Genomic DNA, 15,792 nt, shown 5'->3' with positions numbered 1-15,792 from the left:
ACACCCAACAAACTCCCATGTACCCATGCACCTCTGCTGCACCACCACACCAATCCTCCATGATGCACCTCTGCTTCCACCCGTACCCCTGATCGGTCACCACAACTTCCCAGAATGCACCAAAAACCCGTCAAATGCACTTACATACTAGTATCCTCCGCTCTCGTGACTCTACGATGTAACACAAACCGCACTCATCAGCACAGCAAAGGTTTTTGCTCTTCGAAGCATCGCTTAGAAAAAAGCAGTTCTCATTATTTCCCAAATACTTTTTCTTCCTTTGAGACATTATATAGAACATACATGGATATTATGTTTGACTGCAAAAGGTGACGTGATCTCCTTTTGACTTGAGTGGCCAACGTGGGAGGCGTGTTGTCGGTTTCTTTGTGGTAGGTGCTTTCAGTTTCTGTTTTGCTTTTAGTCACCTTATGGCGCATCTGGGTTCCGTTGAGATGGCACCGCTGACGAAAACCCGTCCGCTACACCCCTCCCTTTACAAGACAGCAGTCACGAGCCGCCGAGTGCAAAACCGAGGTAACGGCGTGATGTCTTTCAGGACCGCCGCCCTCAGAGACCATCCGTACCGTAACACTACTACTACATTTTACAGTCACTTGTACAGTAAGCCAGGACAACGAAATTTCATTTGAATTGTACATTGTATAATCTCGAAATGACAATAAAGTTTTTTGATTGATTTGATTGATTGATTGACTTTACGAGCTACGTTACCGCAGTTTTACAGTTAGCGGAGAACTACGGTGGCCTTCAGGTAAACTGAAATGCCCTTTTTAGAGTTTGTCCATTCTGAGCTCCTGTAGAAACATGGACTCACTCCCCATGGAGATATAAAGCGCTTGTTCTAAGCTAACGGAAACACAACCCTTCTTAGCTTCAGGGGATTATATAATAATGAAAACATAGTTATGAATATTATATTCCATTTCTGCTAAAACCACCTAAATACTTCACACTGGCCCTTTACAGCCTTAACTTAACATATCACTTCCATAAAGGTCATTATTGGTAAATATAATATTTGTCACCAAAGAAGTGGAATGCAAAACATTTGTGCATGTTTCCTTTTGCCGATTCCATTTAAGATGAATCGATTTTGCAGAAAGTGACTATTAAAGACAGATTATCAAAGCACTACGATGTATTTGGCACCTCAAACAAAGACACCTCGAGGTGCACTCCTCCATCCTCCATGTAATGTCACACATCAGGCATAATGTCCTTGACTGGCTGATCGATAAAGAGAGAGCGTTAATCCAAAGCAGAGAAGTGAGAGCAGAGAGAGAGAGGTAATCAAGCTGTGGGCGAGTCGCGTGACCCTGAGGAGGAAGACGAAGAGCGAGACAGAGGAACATTTCTATCGTTGTTGTTTTATTTATGTCCTATTGCTGCTCTGCAGGTTTGCATGTGTCAAAAGAAGGATTAGAATCATGTTGCTTGATGCACGGCGTTACTGAATATGTGAAGTATTTAATAATATTTAATATTTTAATATTTAAAAGTGCAGCGGCACGTTCCGGATGAGCTCGTGTTCAAAGTGAGTCCTCTGCAACGCGGCTTACGGCAGCAGCGCTGAAGTCTGTGCGTCAGGAGGCAGAAGCTGCCATGAAAATGTTTCGGCTCATGAAGTCAAAGCCGCGTTAACTGTGTCGCTGCAGGTCTGATGACATTTGAAGGGCGGTGCACCTTTTTGGCCAGCTTCGAAGCACCTGTACCATAACGGTACGGACAAACGTGCATAGTGCTTAACAACACACACTTATTCCTATCCCATGTAACGTAATGGCTCAGACAGGTGCGCGTCCCAGAGTGGCTGTTGTGTGGATTTAGATGCGTCTTTTTTTCATTTTTTACGGTTTAGCGCAGGCGCTAACCAAATTCCGGCCAGGCGGGCCGAGGTTCTAGCAGTTTTCTACACAGAACCACCGATCCAAATAACTTTACGCGGCACTGCCTTCTCTCTGGCCCTCAGCAACACACACGCCAAGCAGGAAGTAGAACGGTCGGAGGGTTGGCGAGATAATCGAGACTCAGACACACACACACAACAGACATGTGTATGATGTAGACGGCTGAATGTTGTGATGGTGACATCAGGGACAGGGCGATTAATAGAATTATATTTCCTTGCCACTTCTCTTCTTGCAGGATGTAAAGAGCTGTTTATTCCACAAGAACACCAAAAACAAAGATAAACTAAAATATATCCATATGCAGTGACGGACTATTAAAAGCTGACCTGCTGCTGAAATGTACTTTCTTAAAGTTAAATAAAATCTTCAATCTGCTGTCAGAAAAAGCCGTTGCTTCACATCCTGCACCTTTGAAGTTCAACTTGCATTACTTGCCCTTAAGAGCTCACATACATTATAACAGCGGGATGGACTAGAGGAGAGTTTATAGAATGTATAAAGAATACAAAAGGTCAAATAAACAACTGAGTTAAATAACAATAATAATAATAAAATACAATTTAGAGTAAAGAGAAGATTAACAATACTGTTACGTATTTACTCTGAATGCAGCAACATTTTAAATAAACAGCAAGAAATTAAAGTGCTGTTTGTTCACCCTTCTTAAAAACACTAAAATAAGGTGAGGTGATCTTTCACTTTGAAGTTTCACAAGTTTAAGGTCTTTATTTCTCATGCACAACAATTACAAGCAGCCCTGAAATGATTCGTTCTCTGGCTCCCTCCAACAATGCTAGTATAAAATGTATAAAAAGAAAAACACGCAAGTAAAAATGAAGATCCAAGACATAAACATAAATAAAAAAAGTGAAAAAGATAAGAAATATATAAAATAAAATAAAATACTGGGGTGTACAGTAGTGATAAAATGAATAAACTGTCAAATCAATAGGAGATAAATCAATTATTATATAGTTAACTGTGGTGTGTGCAGGTATATAACAGGTAGAAGAAAGTAAGTAGGGCAAGTAAAGGAAAATACTTATTTAAACAAAACAATAAAATTAGAATATGAACAAATAAATACAAATAAGAGATATATAAATATAAAGACAAAGATGAATGAAATAAAAGATATACTGATATTCAAAATCTAAAAGTAAAATTAAATGAAATAATAAATAAAACATAACACAAAGTTAAAGAGAAGAGTAGCAATACCATACGTCTTCTAAAAGTAAAAGTATTATTGTTACATGAATAATGAATAAATAGATAGTATAAGTAGTATAAAGGTAAAGTGTACCACATTAATGAACACAACCACATGTCACACTGAAACATATGGGTGTAATATAAACCTCTCTCCCTGGTGGGAGACCTTTCCTCTCCAGGGAGGCGGCTCAGGTGTTCAATCTCATCTCCCACCTGGACCACTGCGACTCTCCGTCTGCCACCAGCTCGTCCGATTGCTGCTGCTGTCTGGTGTTTATTCCCCCACAACTCTCATTTTCTAGGGGTTAATGTTTAGTCTGGTATAATATTTGTATGAATGACAGCCTGAATTGTATCAGTGTGTCAGAACCATGGACAGTACCTTTTGTTATGGTAGAGGGTGCATGTTTCCTGTTTATTTGAGCGAACACCTGATTCTATGGCCCGTAACACCTGATTCTATGGGCCCGCTAACACCTGATTCTATGGCCCCGCAAACATCTGATTCTATGGCCCGTAAACACCTGATTCTATGGCCCGCTAACACCTGATTCTATGGCCCGCAAACATCTGATTCTATGGCCCGTAAACACCTGATTCTATGGCCCGCAAACACCTGATTCTATGGCCCGCTAACACCTGATTCTATAGCCCCGCAAACACCTGATTCTATGGCCCGCTAACACCTGATTCTATGGCCTGCTAACACCTGATTCTATGGCCCGCTAACACCTGATTCTATGGCCCGCTAACACCTGATTCTATGGCCCGCAAACACCTGATTCTATGGCCCGCTAACACCTGATTCTATGGCCCGCAAACATCTGATTCTATGGCCCGTAAACACCTGTTTCTATGGCCCGCAAACACCTGATTCTATGGCCCGCTAACACCTGATTCTATGGCCCGCAAACACCTGATTCTATGGCCCGCAAACATCTGATTCTATGGCCCGCAAACATCTGTTTCTATGGCCCGCAAACACCTGATTCTATGGCCCCGCAAACACCTGATTCTACGGCCCGCAAACACCTGTTTTTACAAGCCACTAACACCTGTTTCTATGGCCCGCAAACACCTGTTTTTACAAGCCACTAACATCTGTTTCTATGGCCCGCAAAACACCTGATTCTATGGCCCGCAAACACCTGATTTTACAAGCCGCCAACATCTGTTTCTATGGCCCGCAAACACCTGATTCTATGGCCCGCTAACACCTGATTCTATGGCCCGCAAACACCTGATTCTATGGCCCGCAAACATCTGTTTCTATGGCCCGCAAACACCTGTTTTTACAAGCCACTACCACCTGTTTCTATGGCCCGGAAACATCTGTTTCTATGGCCCGTAAACACCTGATTCTATGGCCCGCAAACATCTGTTTCTATGGCCCGCAAACACCTGATTCTATGGCCCGCAACACCTGATTCTACGGCCCGCAAACACCTGTTTTTACAAGCCACTAACATCTGTTTCTATGGCCCGCAAACACCTGATTCTATGGCCCGCAAACACCTGTTTTTACAAGCCGCCAACATCTGTTTCTATGGCCGGCAAACATCTGTTTTATGGCCCATAAACATCTGTTTTTACAAGCCGCTAACACCTGATTCTATGGCCCATAAACATCTGTTTTTGCAAGCCACTAACACCTGTTTCTATGGCCTGTAAATATCTGTTTCTATGGCCCGCAACCACCTGTTTCTATGGCCCATAAACATCTGTTTTTGCAAGCCGCTAACACCTGATTCTATGGCCTGTAAACATCTGTTTCTATGGCCCGCAACCACCTGTTTCTATGGCCCGCAAACACCTGTTTTTACAAGCCGCAAACATCTATTTCTATGACCCGGCAACATCTGTTTCTATGACCCGCAAACATCTGGTTCTATGGCCCGCAAACATCTATTTCTATGGCCCATAAACATCTGTTTTTACAAGCCGCTAACACCTGTGTCTATGGCCCATAAACATCTGTTTCTATGGCCGGTAAACATCTGTTTCTATGGCCCGCAAACATCTGTTTTTACAAGCCGCTAACACCTGTTTCTATGGCCCGCAAACACCTGTTTTTATGGCCCATAAACATCTGTTTTTACAAGCCGCTAACACCTGTTTTTATGGCCAGTAAACATCTGTTTTTACAAGCTGCCAACATCTGTTTCTATGGCCGGCAAACATCTGTTTTTATGGCCCATAAACATCTGTTTTTACAAGCCGCTAACACCTGTTTTTATGGCCAGTAAACATCTGTTTTTACAAGCCGCTAACACCTGATTCTATGGCCCGCAAACATCTGTTTCTATGGCCCATAAACATCTGTTTTTGCAAGCCACTAACACCTGTTTCTATGGCCTGTAAATATCTGTTTCTATGGCCCGCAACCACCTGTTTCTATGGCCCATAAACATCTGTTTTTGCAAGCCGCTAACACCTGATTCTATGGCCTTGTAAACATCTGTTTCTATGGCCCGCAACCACCTGTTTCTATGGCCCGCAAAACACCTGTTTTTACAAGCCGCAAACATCTATTTCTATGACCCGGCAAACATCTGTTTCTATGACCCGCAAACATCTGGTTCTATGGCCCGCAAACATCTATTTCTATGGCCCCATAAACATCTGTTTTTACAAGCCGCTAACACCTGTGTCTATGGCCCATAAACATCTGTTTCTATGGCTGGTAAACATCTGTTTCTATGGCCCGCAAACATCTGTTTTACAAGCCGCTAACACCTGTTTCTAGGGCCCCGCAAACACCTGATTCTATGGCCCGCAAACACCTGTTTCTATGGCCAGTAAACATCTGTTTCTATGGCCCAAAAACATCTGTTTTACAAGCCGCTAACACCTGTTTCTATGACCCGCAAACACCTGGTTCTATGGCCCGCAAACACCTGATTCTGTGGCCCGCCAACACCTGATTCTATGGCCCGCAAACATCTGTTTCTATGGCCCATAAACATCTGTTTTTGCAAGCCGCTAACACCTGATTCTATGACCCGTAGACATCTATTTCTATGGCCCATAAACACCTGTTTTTACAAGCCGCAAACATCTATTTCTATGACCCGGCAACATCTGTTTCTATGACCCGCAAACATCTGTTTCTATGGCCCGCAAACACCTGTTTCTATGGCCCATAAACATCTGTTTCTATGGCCGGTAAACATCTGTTTTTACAAGCCGCTAACACCTGTTTCTATGGCCCGCAAACATCTGTTTTTACAAGCCGCTAACACCTGTTTCTATGGCCCGCAAACACCTGGTTCTATGGCCCGCAAACATCTGTTTCTATGACCCGCAAACACCTGTTTCTATGGCCCGCAAACACCTGTTTCTATGGCCAGTAAACATCTGTTTCTATGGCCCAAAAACATCTGTTTTTACAAGCCGCTAACACCTGATTCTATGGCCAGTAAACACCTGTTTCTATGGCCCGCAAACACCTGTTTCTATGGCCAGTAAACATCTGTTTCTATGGCCCAAAAACATCTGTTTTTACAAGCCGCTAACACCTGATTCTATGGCCCGCAAACATCTGTTTTTACAAGCCGCTAACACCTGTTTCTAAGGCCCGTAAACATCTCATTCTATGGCCCGCAAACACCTATTTCTATGGCCCGCAAACATCTGTTTTTACAAGCCGCTAACACCTGATTCTATGGCCCGTAAACATCTCATTCTATGGCCCGCAAACATCTGTTTACAAATATCTTTAAATATACTAAGACTTACAAATTCTGTATTTGAATGATAAACTGCTACAATGAAACACAGCAGACTGTCATTTTTGGATTAAAAATGGTATCACTATTTCCATAATTATATATTATATATTCTTATTTATTTTTCCTTCTTTCTCTACAGAGTGTTCCTTAAAAACTATCGCCTATAAATATATAGCCTATATGATATATTTTATTTATTTATATGATGAACATGTGAACATGTATTTAGCCTAGGAGAAGCTGTTCTCCTTCACACTAGCAGAGAGCCTTTGATGTGTCACACTCTAATATTTCCCACCATGCACAAATGGCTAAAACGGGTTCGCTTTGACAGATTTCTTTTTTTAATGATTGTTTTATCATATTTAGGCCAAAGCATATAAGACCTATTGTTTCTATATTATGAAATAAGTGTGTAGGACAAAGTACCAAAAGGTACAGTGTTCCCCCCTCCCAACGGAACCCACATTTTCACATCCCTTTTCACATTGAACAGGTGCTCTTTTTATTAAATAAAACTAAACGCTTATGTTATTTATCTCATTTATGTGCACGTTTCAGTGTCTGCTGTGTTGCTTTGCGTATTTACATTCTCTCCTCTGCTCTGTTTCGTGAAGGGCTACAGTCAGAGACAGAGCGGAGGAAAGGTAAGGAGAGAACTTAAAAATCTGCGCCACACACAGCACCCCCGCAGAGCAGTAAACGGGGAATCACTGAAGTAAATTACATATCATTCAAAACCTTTTGTACAGTTCAATGCAACAGGCCTAATTGTTTCAAAATCCCACAGCACACTGGGATTGTCTCACGGCACACCGTTTGGTTTACGTCATATGGCCACTGTGTATTGTTTTATTGGAGGTTTTCTGTGTTTTCTTGATTTATTAGAGCACCTGTAATGTAATGTGCTGCCTTTCCTACAACAGGTAAGTGTAGATGGAAGCCCCTTTGTTGGCTCCTGATTTATCTGTGAAGATCCTCATTTAACAAATCCTACAGCCCTAATATAATCCTACAGTTTTGTCCAAAAACACGAGATTGATGCCTTCTTCATATTCAGCTACAGGTGGAAGATTGTAAATTGAACTCTGATACCTGCAGACTGATGAACTAGTGTTGTTTATTCTGGCTGCTGGAGGCGTCCACTTCACTGCGTCGCTGCAGCAGGTTCAAACATGTTGGAGCAACGTGGCTACTCAGACAGCAGAAACACTTTATCTGCTCTCTGGCTCGTTCGGTCTCTCGCTGGTTTCCCTCTCAGTGAGCTCCCAGTTATGATGTGAGAAGCTGGATGCCAGTCAGTGGGACTGTGCATATAAACCTGCAGGAACAGAACAGACTTAAAGTGTCTCGTTTCCTGTTTATCTACTCATGTAGACCAGATTGATCCCCTCCGGGGTGAGTTGCACCAGCCTGGATTAACTCTGAACCTGGATTAGTGTCAGATCTGAGGCTCCCAATATTTAAACTCCAGTTTAAACACTCTTCATTCATGAACTTAACGCTGAGTTTTGGTGGTTTAATATTCAAAAGCGCCAGCGTTTTCTGTGGTAGAGCATGAAAAATTAGTTTTATGATAATTCTGAGTTCTAACTTTCAGACGTCTTCATTCAGATATGTTGCAGTGACGGCTGCATGGATCATCTCCTGTCAGTAATCTTTCATTTGGATTAAATAAGTGAGTATTTAGTTCATTTTAGTTTGTTTGTGTAGCAACAACCTGCATTTCACAATGCTTTACATGAGCCATAAAAACCCCATTAAGACGAGGTATAAAAGACACAAAGTGATATAAAAATATTCAGGATTTTAAATATAAGTTATTTAAAGTATGAAAATGTTTCAGCTGAATAAAGTCAAAGCTGCGTTAATGTGTCGCTGCAGGTTTGATCACATTTGAAGGGCGGTGCACCTTTTTGGCCGCTTCTAGCACTATGTATTTATTTATTTTATTTTATTGAAATCTTTCCTCGGTTGGTGTAAATCAGCCTAAAAGTGTCCAAATCTTTTTTTATATTTACCAGTTTAATCTAATATCCTACTTTCAGATACTTCCTCCCAAATGTGTATTTAATTTCCTACACTATTCATTAAATATCAGTGTAGACAGAGAACTGTTTGGTCATCTAATATTTAAATGTAATCTTTACCGGGGGAACTGCTCTGGCACGAGAGGAACAAACGTTGCCCAGCATGGCCACATTAACCTATTAGGGGCCCCGGAGCAAAAGCTTTTGTTGTTTGGCGCCACGTTTAACTGAAATAACTTCCAACTTAAAGCTATGTTTTGACACGGGGCCGCCCTACAGGACCGGGACATTAAGTAATGATCACCGACCTGTCTTAGTTGATATTGTACTTCAATGGTGTAAATTCATAAACAAATCTGCAGTTAATCAAATTATGTACAACCAATTGACACACACTGAACTTGGGGCTTTAGGGGGGTCCTTGGGGTCTGGGGACCCCGAGGCAGCCGACTGCTCGGCCCAGCTGGTAATCCAGCCTCACCGACCAGCGGCCCGTGTGAGGTAGATTTGTGTTGGTCCCCAGAACTGATGATTTATTCTGCACTCAGGAACTTCTCTGTCCCCTGCCAAATCAGTTCGTTTCTCTCGCTTAATCAGTGAAAATAAACACAACCCGAATTTACCCGAAACGGTCGGACTACAAGCAGCTCATGTTCTGCAGAAACTGAGGATATTAGATATAGAATCAGTTCTTTGTCTCTAACTACGTCTTCAGTATTCTGCAGTGCAATATTCACATGTTGAATCCCAGTTAATCTCTTGAAACATTGATCAAAATGGTTTTAGCTTCTCACCACCTGTCTCCTCGACCCCCTCCAGATAAACCTTTCAAAGATCTAATACAGACCTACGATGCTGGATATTGTGCACAAAACCCCAATGTTTAAATAGCTAGCTTCAATAGCAACTGCAATGTTTTATTCACTCCACCCAGATTTTAAAATGTGTCTATCCCGGACAGTACGCCAAACAACTGCAGACGTTCCTGTTTGGTTGCCGTTGAATGGATTCAGCGAGGGCCACGTCGAAGATGATTTCACAATGATTTCACGACAGCGATAATAGCTGAGAATATATGTTCTATACTGATGGGTACTATCTGCAGAGGGAAACAAATAGATGCCTGGGAGCAAAAGTGAGTCGAGCAGAGCCGAACCAGGCGTGGAAACACCTGGTAGTTCCAGGCAAAGCGGCCTTTGAACAGTGGAAACAAAAGTAGAACCCAGAATATTTTACAGTTCTGCAGTGGAAAACGTTTCTTTGGCTACCTGGGAGGAGACGGGTTGAGTGAACGGCCTTAGAAGACCAACTCCAATTAAAAAGTCAAACCTTCAGAATTTCTTTCATGTCTCCTGGTTGCAGCACCACACATTACAAGTCATGACATTTTAATCCGCATGTCGGCAATTTAAAATAAACGTGTTAATTTGTGTGTGAATGTATCACACACTCAAAACACGGTAAGAGGGAGGCAGAGTTTGGTTCTGATGAAGGATGACTTACTCTGCTCTCACAGATACATGGTTAATTATTTTATAATACATCTTAATGAGACATGAAGAGCTCGGCTTTTCCAAACAGTCTCACATAGTGAGTGAAGGCTCTCAGAGATCATGGCGGTAAGAGGCAGCAAATGGGAAAAGGTAACATGTGAAATCCTGAAGTGAAACTCTACACTGACGCTCCATACGGTCCAGATCCAAAATCCGGAACCGCAGTTTACAGCGCGCCGACGGAAGCCCAGTTTGAATTGACGGACGTCAGCGGCAGCCAATCGGCGCTCACTGTGCGCCCAAACCGCGTTCATTCCACTTAGCCGACCAATCGGAGTCGTCCTCCGCGGCCGAGTGCGTCACCAGAGCAGAATGTGAATGTGGGCTGCCTGTTACCGGACCGCACTCTGCTCCCATCCCCCCATCCTGAGCGAGCAATGGCGGCTGCCTTTTTGCCGCTTTGTCCTTCTCATGTTCTGCTTGTAAAAGCCATGTGTACAAAACTCGGTAAGGAAAAATCCGTGTTTGCCCTTGTGTTTCATAAGAATGCGTGTCATGAGCACAGAATTATTTTTTCGCACTTGTCTCATCGCATGTCTGTTATGTCGCACTGCTTTTTTCTCTCCCTCCTCCCACGACGGGGCATTTCTCGTGGGCTCCTCTAACAATGGGGGAGATGGAGGAGATGAGGCCAGCACTGTCCCGCACCAGCCTGTCCCGCACCAGCCTGTCCACACTGCACCACACTCACAGTGCGCTCTGTATATTCACGGAGATGATATGTGTGTATTCGTGCATCGACCTTGGCGCACGAATGTATGGGTTGTTATGTAAAAAAAAAAAAAAAGCCCAAGAGCGTCAAGTGCGCACATAGAGATGAGAGTGAACATGGGCGTCATGGAGGGAGGGGCGAGGAGACATGGCGGCGGTGCTCCACATTTACATTCTTTACGCCTTTGATCTGATTGATGGTGTTCCAAAGGCGACAGTAACGTTTTTAAAAGCGTGAATCCACCAACACTGTCCGTGTCCTCCACATTCCCCCCTGAAAGAAGACTTTGCCTCCATGTTCGCCTCGGGGTGGGGGGAGAAGCGGTCCGTAGTCGCCGCTCGACTCGACCAGATGAACATCAATCAATCAAATCGTGACACAACGTCAACCGACGCGCTGCCTGTTCGATATGTTTAGTGCGTAATTCGGTTTAAACTCGAACGCAGCGGAGAAAAGAAGTAACGTGAAAGATTTGCTCCGTTTTGTCCGTTTCATCGCTGTGGTTATTGTTTCTAGTGGGGAAAGGACGGCTGCAGCGGCGGACAGGAGGGGGGCGCAGCGGCGGACAGGAGGGGGGCGTGGCCTCCGGGTTTAGAAATTCTATCCATTGTTCCACTCCAACGCGCGAAGAGAACACCTCTGTGGCGCCAACAGCCAATCAGCTGCCGCCGACCTCCTCTGGGCGCCGCCCACCAGCCTATATTAAAGGCTCGGCCGTCAGCAGCATTGGCCACTGGCACAATATAACACTGATTGATCCACTAACCGAGGAGAGGGATTTACTTTATTCAACCTTTCATTTCAGCCGTCCTTTATTTTATTCAACTAAAACAATGGCAGACACAAAAGTTGACTCCGGCTCGGATATCTCTGCCAAGGTAAGCCGCTCACACCTCCACCGGAGCCGCTTCTCACTCCCCATCAGCGAGAATAAAGCTTTTCCAGCCTGTAACCTACATATTTATTTTTAATCTTTCGCCGTCGCTTCGCGCTCATTTGGACTCGGAGAAGTCGGAGCCTGTGGGACACACCGGGTGGGGGTGGGGGGGGGGGGCATAACGAGAAGGAGAAAAGCCGGTGTTCACGTCTTTTTCTCTAAACACTTGATGGAAAATGTCCCAGATTTGAAGCGGGGGGTCTCGGCACCGCATCATGGAAACGGGCTGCGTTTACAGCGTCTCATTGTCCGGAGAGTAACAGTCCGCGCGGGTTCTTTGTTTATACAAGCGGCTCGGTTCTCCTCGCACATCCGGACCGAAGCAGCAACAAACCCGAGCCGCGCTGTCCCCCCCGCTTCACGGCTCTTTATCCGCCGCTCGTGTCGCTGAACTGACGCGCCTATTTATTCCACTTCTTGCAGGCTGCTTAACGCCAATTAATGCGAAGAGTGTAAGAGACGCGCTAATGTTCCGGGTTGTATGAACGGAGTGATGAGGAGCTGAGCAGCGGAGGCTCTCCAGCTGGGTTGGAGTGTGAAGTTGGTCCGTTTGAATGGAGGACGGAGAGGCAGGCGGTGCGTAATTCACACCAATGTCAACTTTCGGGGCTCTTCACTTCCAGCCTTTTTAGATTGTTATTTGTTTGTTTTTGAAAGGCACCGGCGGGCATGCCTGCACCGTCTGGCCCGGTTTGTTTACCGACTCCGGAAGGTTGGCTGCTGCTGATCCAGCCTCCGTTAACCGGAGAGTAACGATCCACGCAGTGAGCCGCGGCTTCCGCTTCTTCTTCAGTATGTTCGAGCATGTTTGCAGAGCGCGTTTATGTCTCAGGGGGAAAGTTTTTCTTCCTTTTTCTGTAATGCAGCCCACTTCGGTGTGTGTGTGTGTGTGTGTGTGTGTGTGTGTGTTAGTGGCCGGGCTGTGGAGGTGTGATGTGACGGAGCTGCTTTTCCCCTCTTTGTGCTCAGTCTCCTTCTATCTGACCGTCTCTGTGGGTTTTTTTAAATGTTAATTTCCGTCCAGTTGGACTTTGGGTCACATTGGGTAAAACTTTAATTGCCCCCGCGGGGGCAGTCGGGTCCCCGCGGCAGCAGCCGGGGAGAACAGGCTCCAGCCTTTAATAATAATAAGAGCCGCGGAGCTGAATAATTCTGAGTGATTTATAACGAGTGAACATATGGAGAAGGTGGAGAGGGAAAAGTTGGGGCCTGGTATTAAAGCTGATAATCCGGGGTGCCTGTTCAGACACTATTTATAGTTGTGGAGGATTTTTACGCACAAGCGCCTTTTTACGCACAGTCGGTGAGTGAGCGGAGCTCAAGTCAGCCTCATGTGTCTCCTGCCGAGGAGCCAGCGATGCTCCTAAACAGCTTAATGGATTTTAAGCAATAAGATTATGTGAAGCAATTAATGAACAGTGTGTATGTGTTGGGTGTGTGCGTGCAGCGGGATAATAGGCTGTGAACGGACGATGTCGACAAAACGAGGAAACCGAGCGCTATTAATAGGCTCGGCGGGCGGTTTTCCGGTCTAAGTAGGGCGCAAAACCCCCTGAAGGTGTTTTTGACGGTGTGTGTGCCGGTACCGGTCCCGCCGTGCTGCTTTATTTTCGCTTTTCTGGACGCTTTTCTCGCCTGCCATGTGTCGTCTTCTATTGTCCTCCAGCCTCCGTTACAACAAGCGGCCAGCAGCAGCAGCGTGCACCGCGCTCGCCGCCGCCGCCTCCTCCTCCATCACACACCCCCACCCCCCACCCTTTGCTCTTGCGCCCTCCTGTGTTGTTTTAAATAGAGCGGTGCATCCTGGGTTTTGCAGTGCCTCTCCCGGGCGTGTCTCGTGACATATGGTGGCGACAGCAGCACACAGAAGACTACAATACCCAGAGCGCCCCTGGGGCCACATCAAAGTATCAGATTACAACACATTAGAGTGGATGGAGTGGGAGGAGGATGGGGGAGGATCTGCAGAGACCGATATGGAGTTTAAATAGGATGGCTTCATTCTGACAGGGAGAGAAATGTGCAGCTCCCAGCAAGCACCGGGGCTCGCCTAACTAGGCCATTAGGTGGAAGGGCAGGTAGCAGCACGGAGACGTTTGAAGAGTTCAAACTGTTGAGTGTGATCTTTGATCTTTTCTGTTTTTAAATGTGTCGTCCTTGTTTCCACCAGGACCTGAAGGAGAAGAAGCTGCTGGAGGAGAAGGAGAACGGCAAAGATGCCGCCACCAACGGAAAGGTATCATCGCTGCTCCTGCTCTCCTCACAACGTCCAAAGCCCGCTTCAGAAAGTCACTTTCAACTTTTCTTTCTCTTTTTGGCGTTTCCAGGAGAATGAGGAGAACGGCGAGCCTGAGGTAGATGATGAAGATGATGATGAGGTTGACGAGGAGGACGAGGAAGACGATGTAGAAGGTATAACTAGAAGGGTTTTTTATTCTTTCGTGTTTTAATGTAGCATTTCCTAAAACTTTGAAAAAAACAAATTCTTCTTCTACTTGCAGGTGACGAGGAAGACGAGGAGGACGATGATGATGAAATTGAGGGCGGCACAAAACGGGCAGCTGAGGATGACGACGACGACGACGAGGTGAGGCGGCGACTCCTGACCTTCAGCGCCAAGAACCCGACCCGTCAGGATCTTTGTTTCTTAACCTTCTTCTTCTCTTCCTGCAGGACGACGTCGAAACCAAGAAGCAGAAAACCGACGACGACGATTGATGCGTTTCCCCCCCACGCCACTTCCTGGTTCTTCACCTCTGACTGTTTTTATATGTCACCGGTGGGGGGGCGGGAGGACTGATTTTAAAAGGAGAAAAAAATAATAATAAAGAAAAAAAATCCAACATGGTCATTAGCAAGTAGAGTTCAACAAACATCTACCACACACACACACACACACACACACACACTCACACACACTCACTCTCACACACACTCAATCTCCCCGCAAAACTGCAAATTTTCTAGAGGAACCCCCCACCCCCACCACATCGATGCAGAAATCCGGCTCAACAACAACAACAACACGAAAGGAGAATTTGTTTGTATTTTTATTTACATTTTATATTTTTGTACATATTGTTCGGAGGGGGGGGCAGTTTCTCTCAGCAGCGATCTCGTCAGACCAAATCGGTGCTTCTTTAACGAAAGATTTTACTTGGTTGACCATGTTACGATATCTCAACAGATACTAGAAAAACCAGTTACAACCATGACAGACGACCTTAAAGCCGTTGAACTCAGAGCATTCCAGTAAATTTAATGTATGTACTTTAGCTGTACCATAACTAGTTTGTTTGTATGGGGGGGGTAAGGCCGAAGGAAAGAGCCTCTTTTCTTTTCTTTTGTTTTATGACGGCCTGTTTTGATGTATGTGCGAAGTTTGTTGTTTGACAATAAACCGGACTTTTATTTTGTGAGTTGTACTTTGTATCTCTGCTTGTTTTTTCCTCAGTGACGAAGACGTTCGGGTGAAGGTGAACCAGTCCTGCGCTCAAATACTCCTGACGTACATGTATTTGTGTATTTCCATTTCATTGGTAACTTATACTTTAACTCCACCAGATTTCAGGGCTTGTATTGCACATGTTTTATTCACGGCTCAATCGAGAGAAGAAGAACTTCTTTCTTGTAAATGTCCAGAAGGTTTATCTTCTGCAGGACTTCAGGAGTCTTTAGGA

At 44.8% G+C, this 15,792-nt stretch overlaps 1 protein-coding gene across 1 annotated transcript; it reads left to right on the top strand.

The window, feature by feature from the left end:
• Nucleotides 1-11,895: 11,895 nt before the first annotated feature.
• LOC115023005 (prothymosin alpha-B-like) lies at nt 11,896-15,537 on the top strand. The gene is made up of 5 exons (XM_029454142.1): nt 11,896-12,053; nt 14,283-14,348; nt 14,440-14,524; nt 14,614-14,699; nt 14,786-15,537. Exons 1-5 carry the CDS (start codon nt 12,009-12,011, stop codon nt 14,828-14,830), a joined length of 327 nt encoding a protein of 108 aa, XP_029310002.1. The 5' UTR covers nt 11,896-12,008; the 3' UTR covers nt 14,831-15,537.
• Nucleotides 15,538-15,792: the final 255 nt, after the last annotated feature.

The sequence above is a fragment of the Cottoperca gobio genome, chromosome 17 (assembly GCF_900634415.1).
Source record: "Cottoperca gobio chromosome 17, fCotGob3.1, whole genome shotgun sequence".
NCBI lineage: Eukaryota > Metazoa > Chordata > Actinopteri > Perciformes > Bovichtidae > Cottoperca > Cottoperca gobio.
The sequence above is the reverse complement of the archived record's forward strand: the minus strand, read 5'-3'. Positions and strand labels throughout refer to the sequence as shown.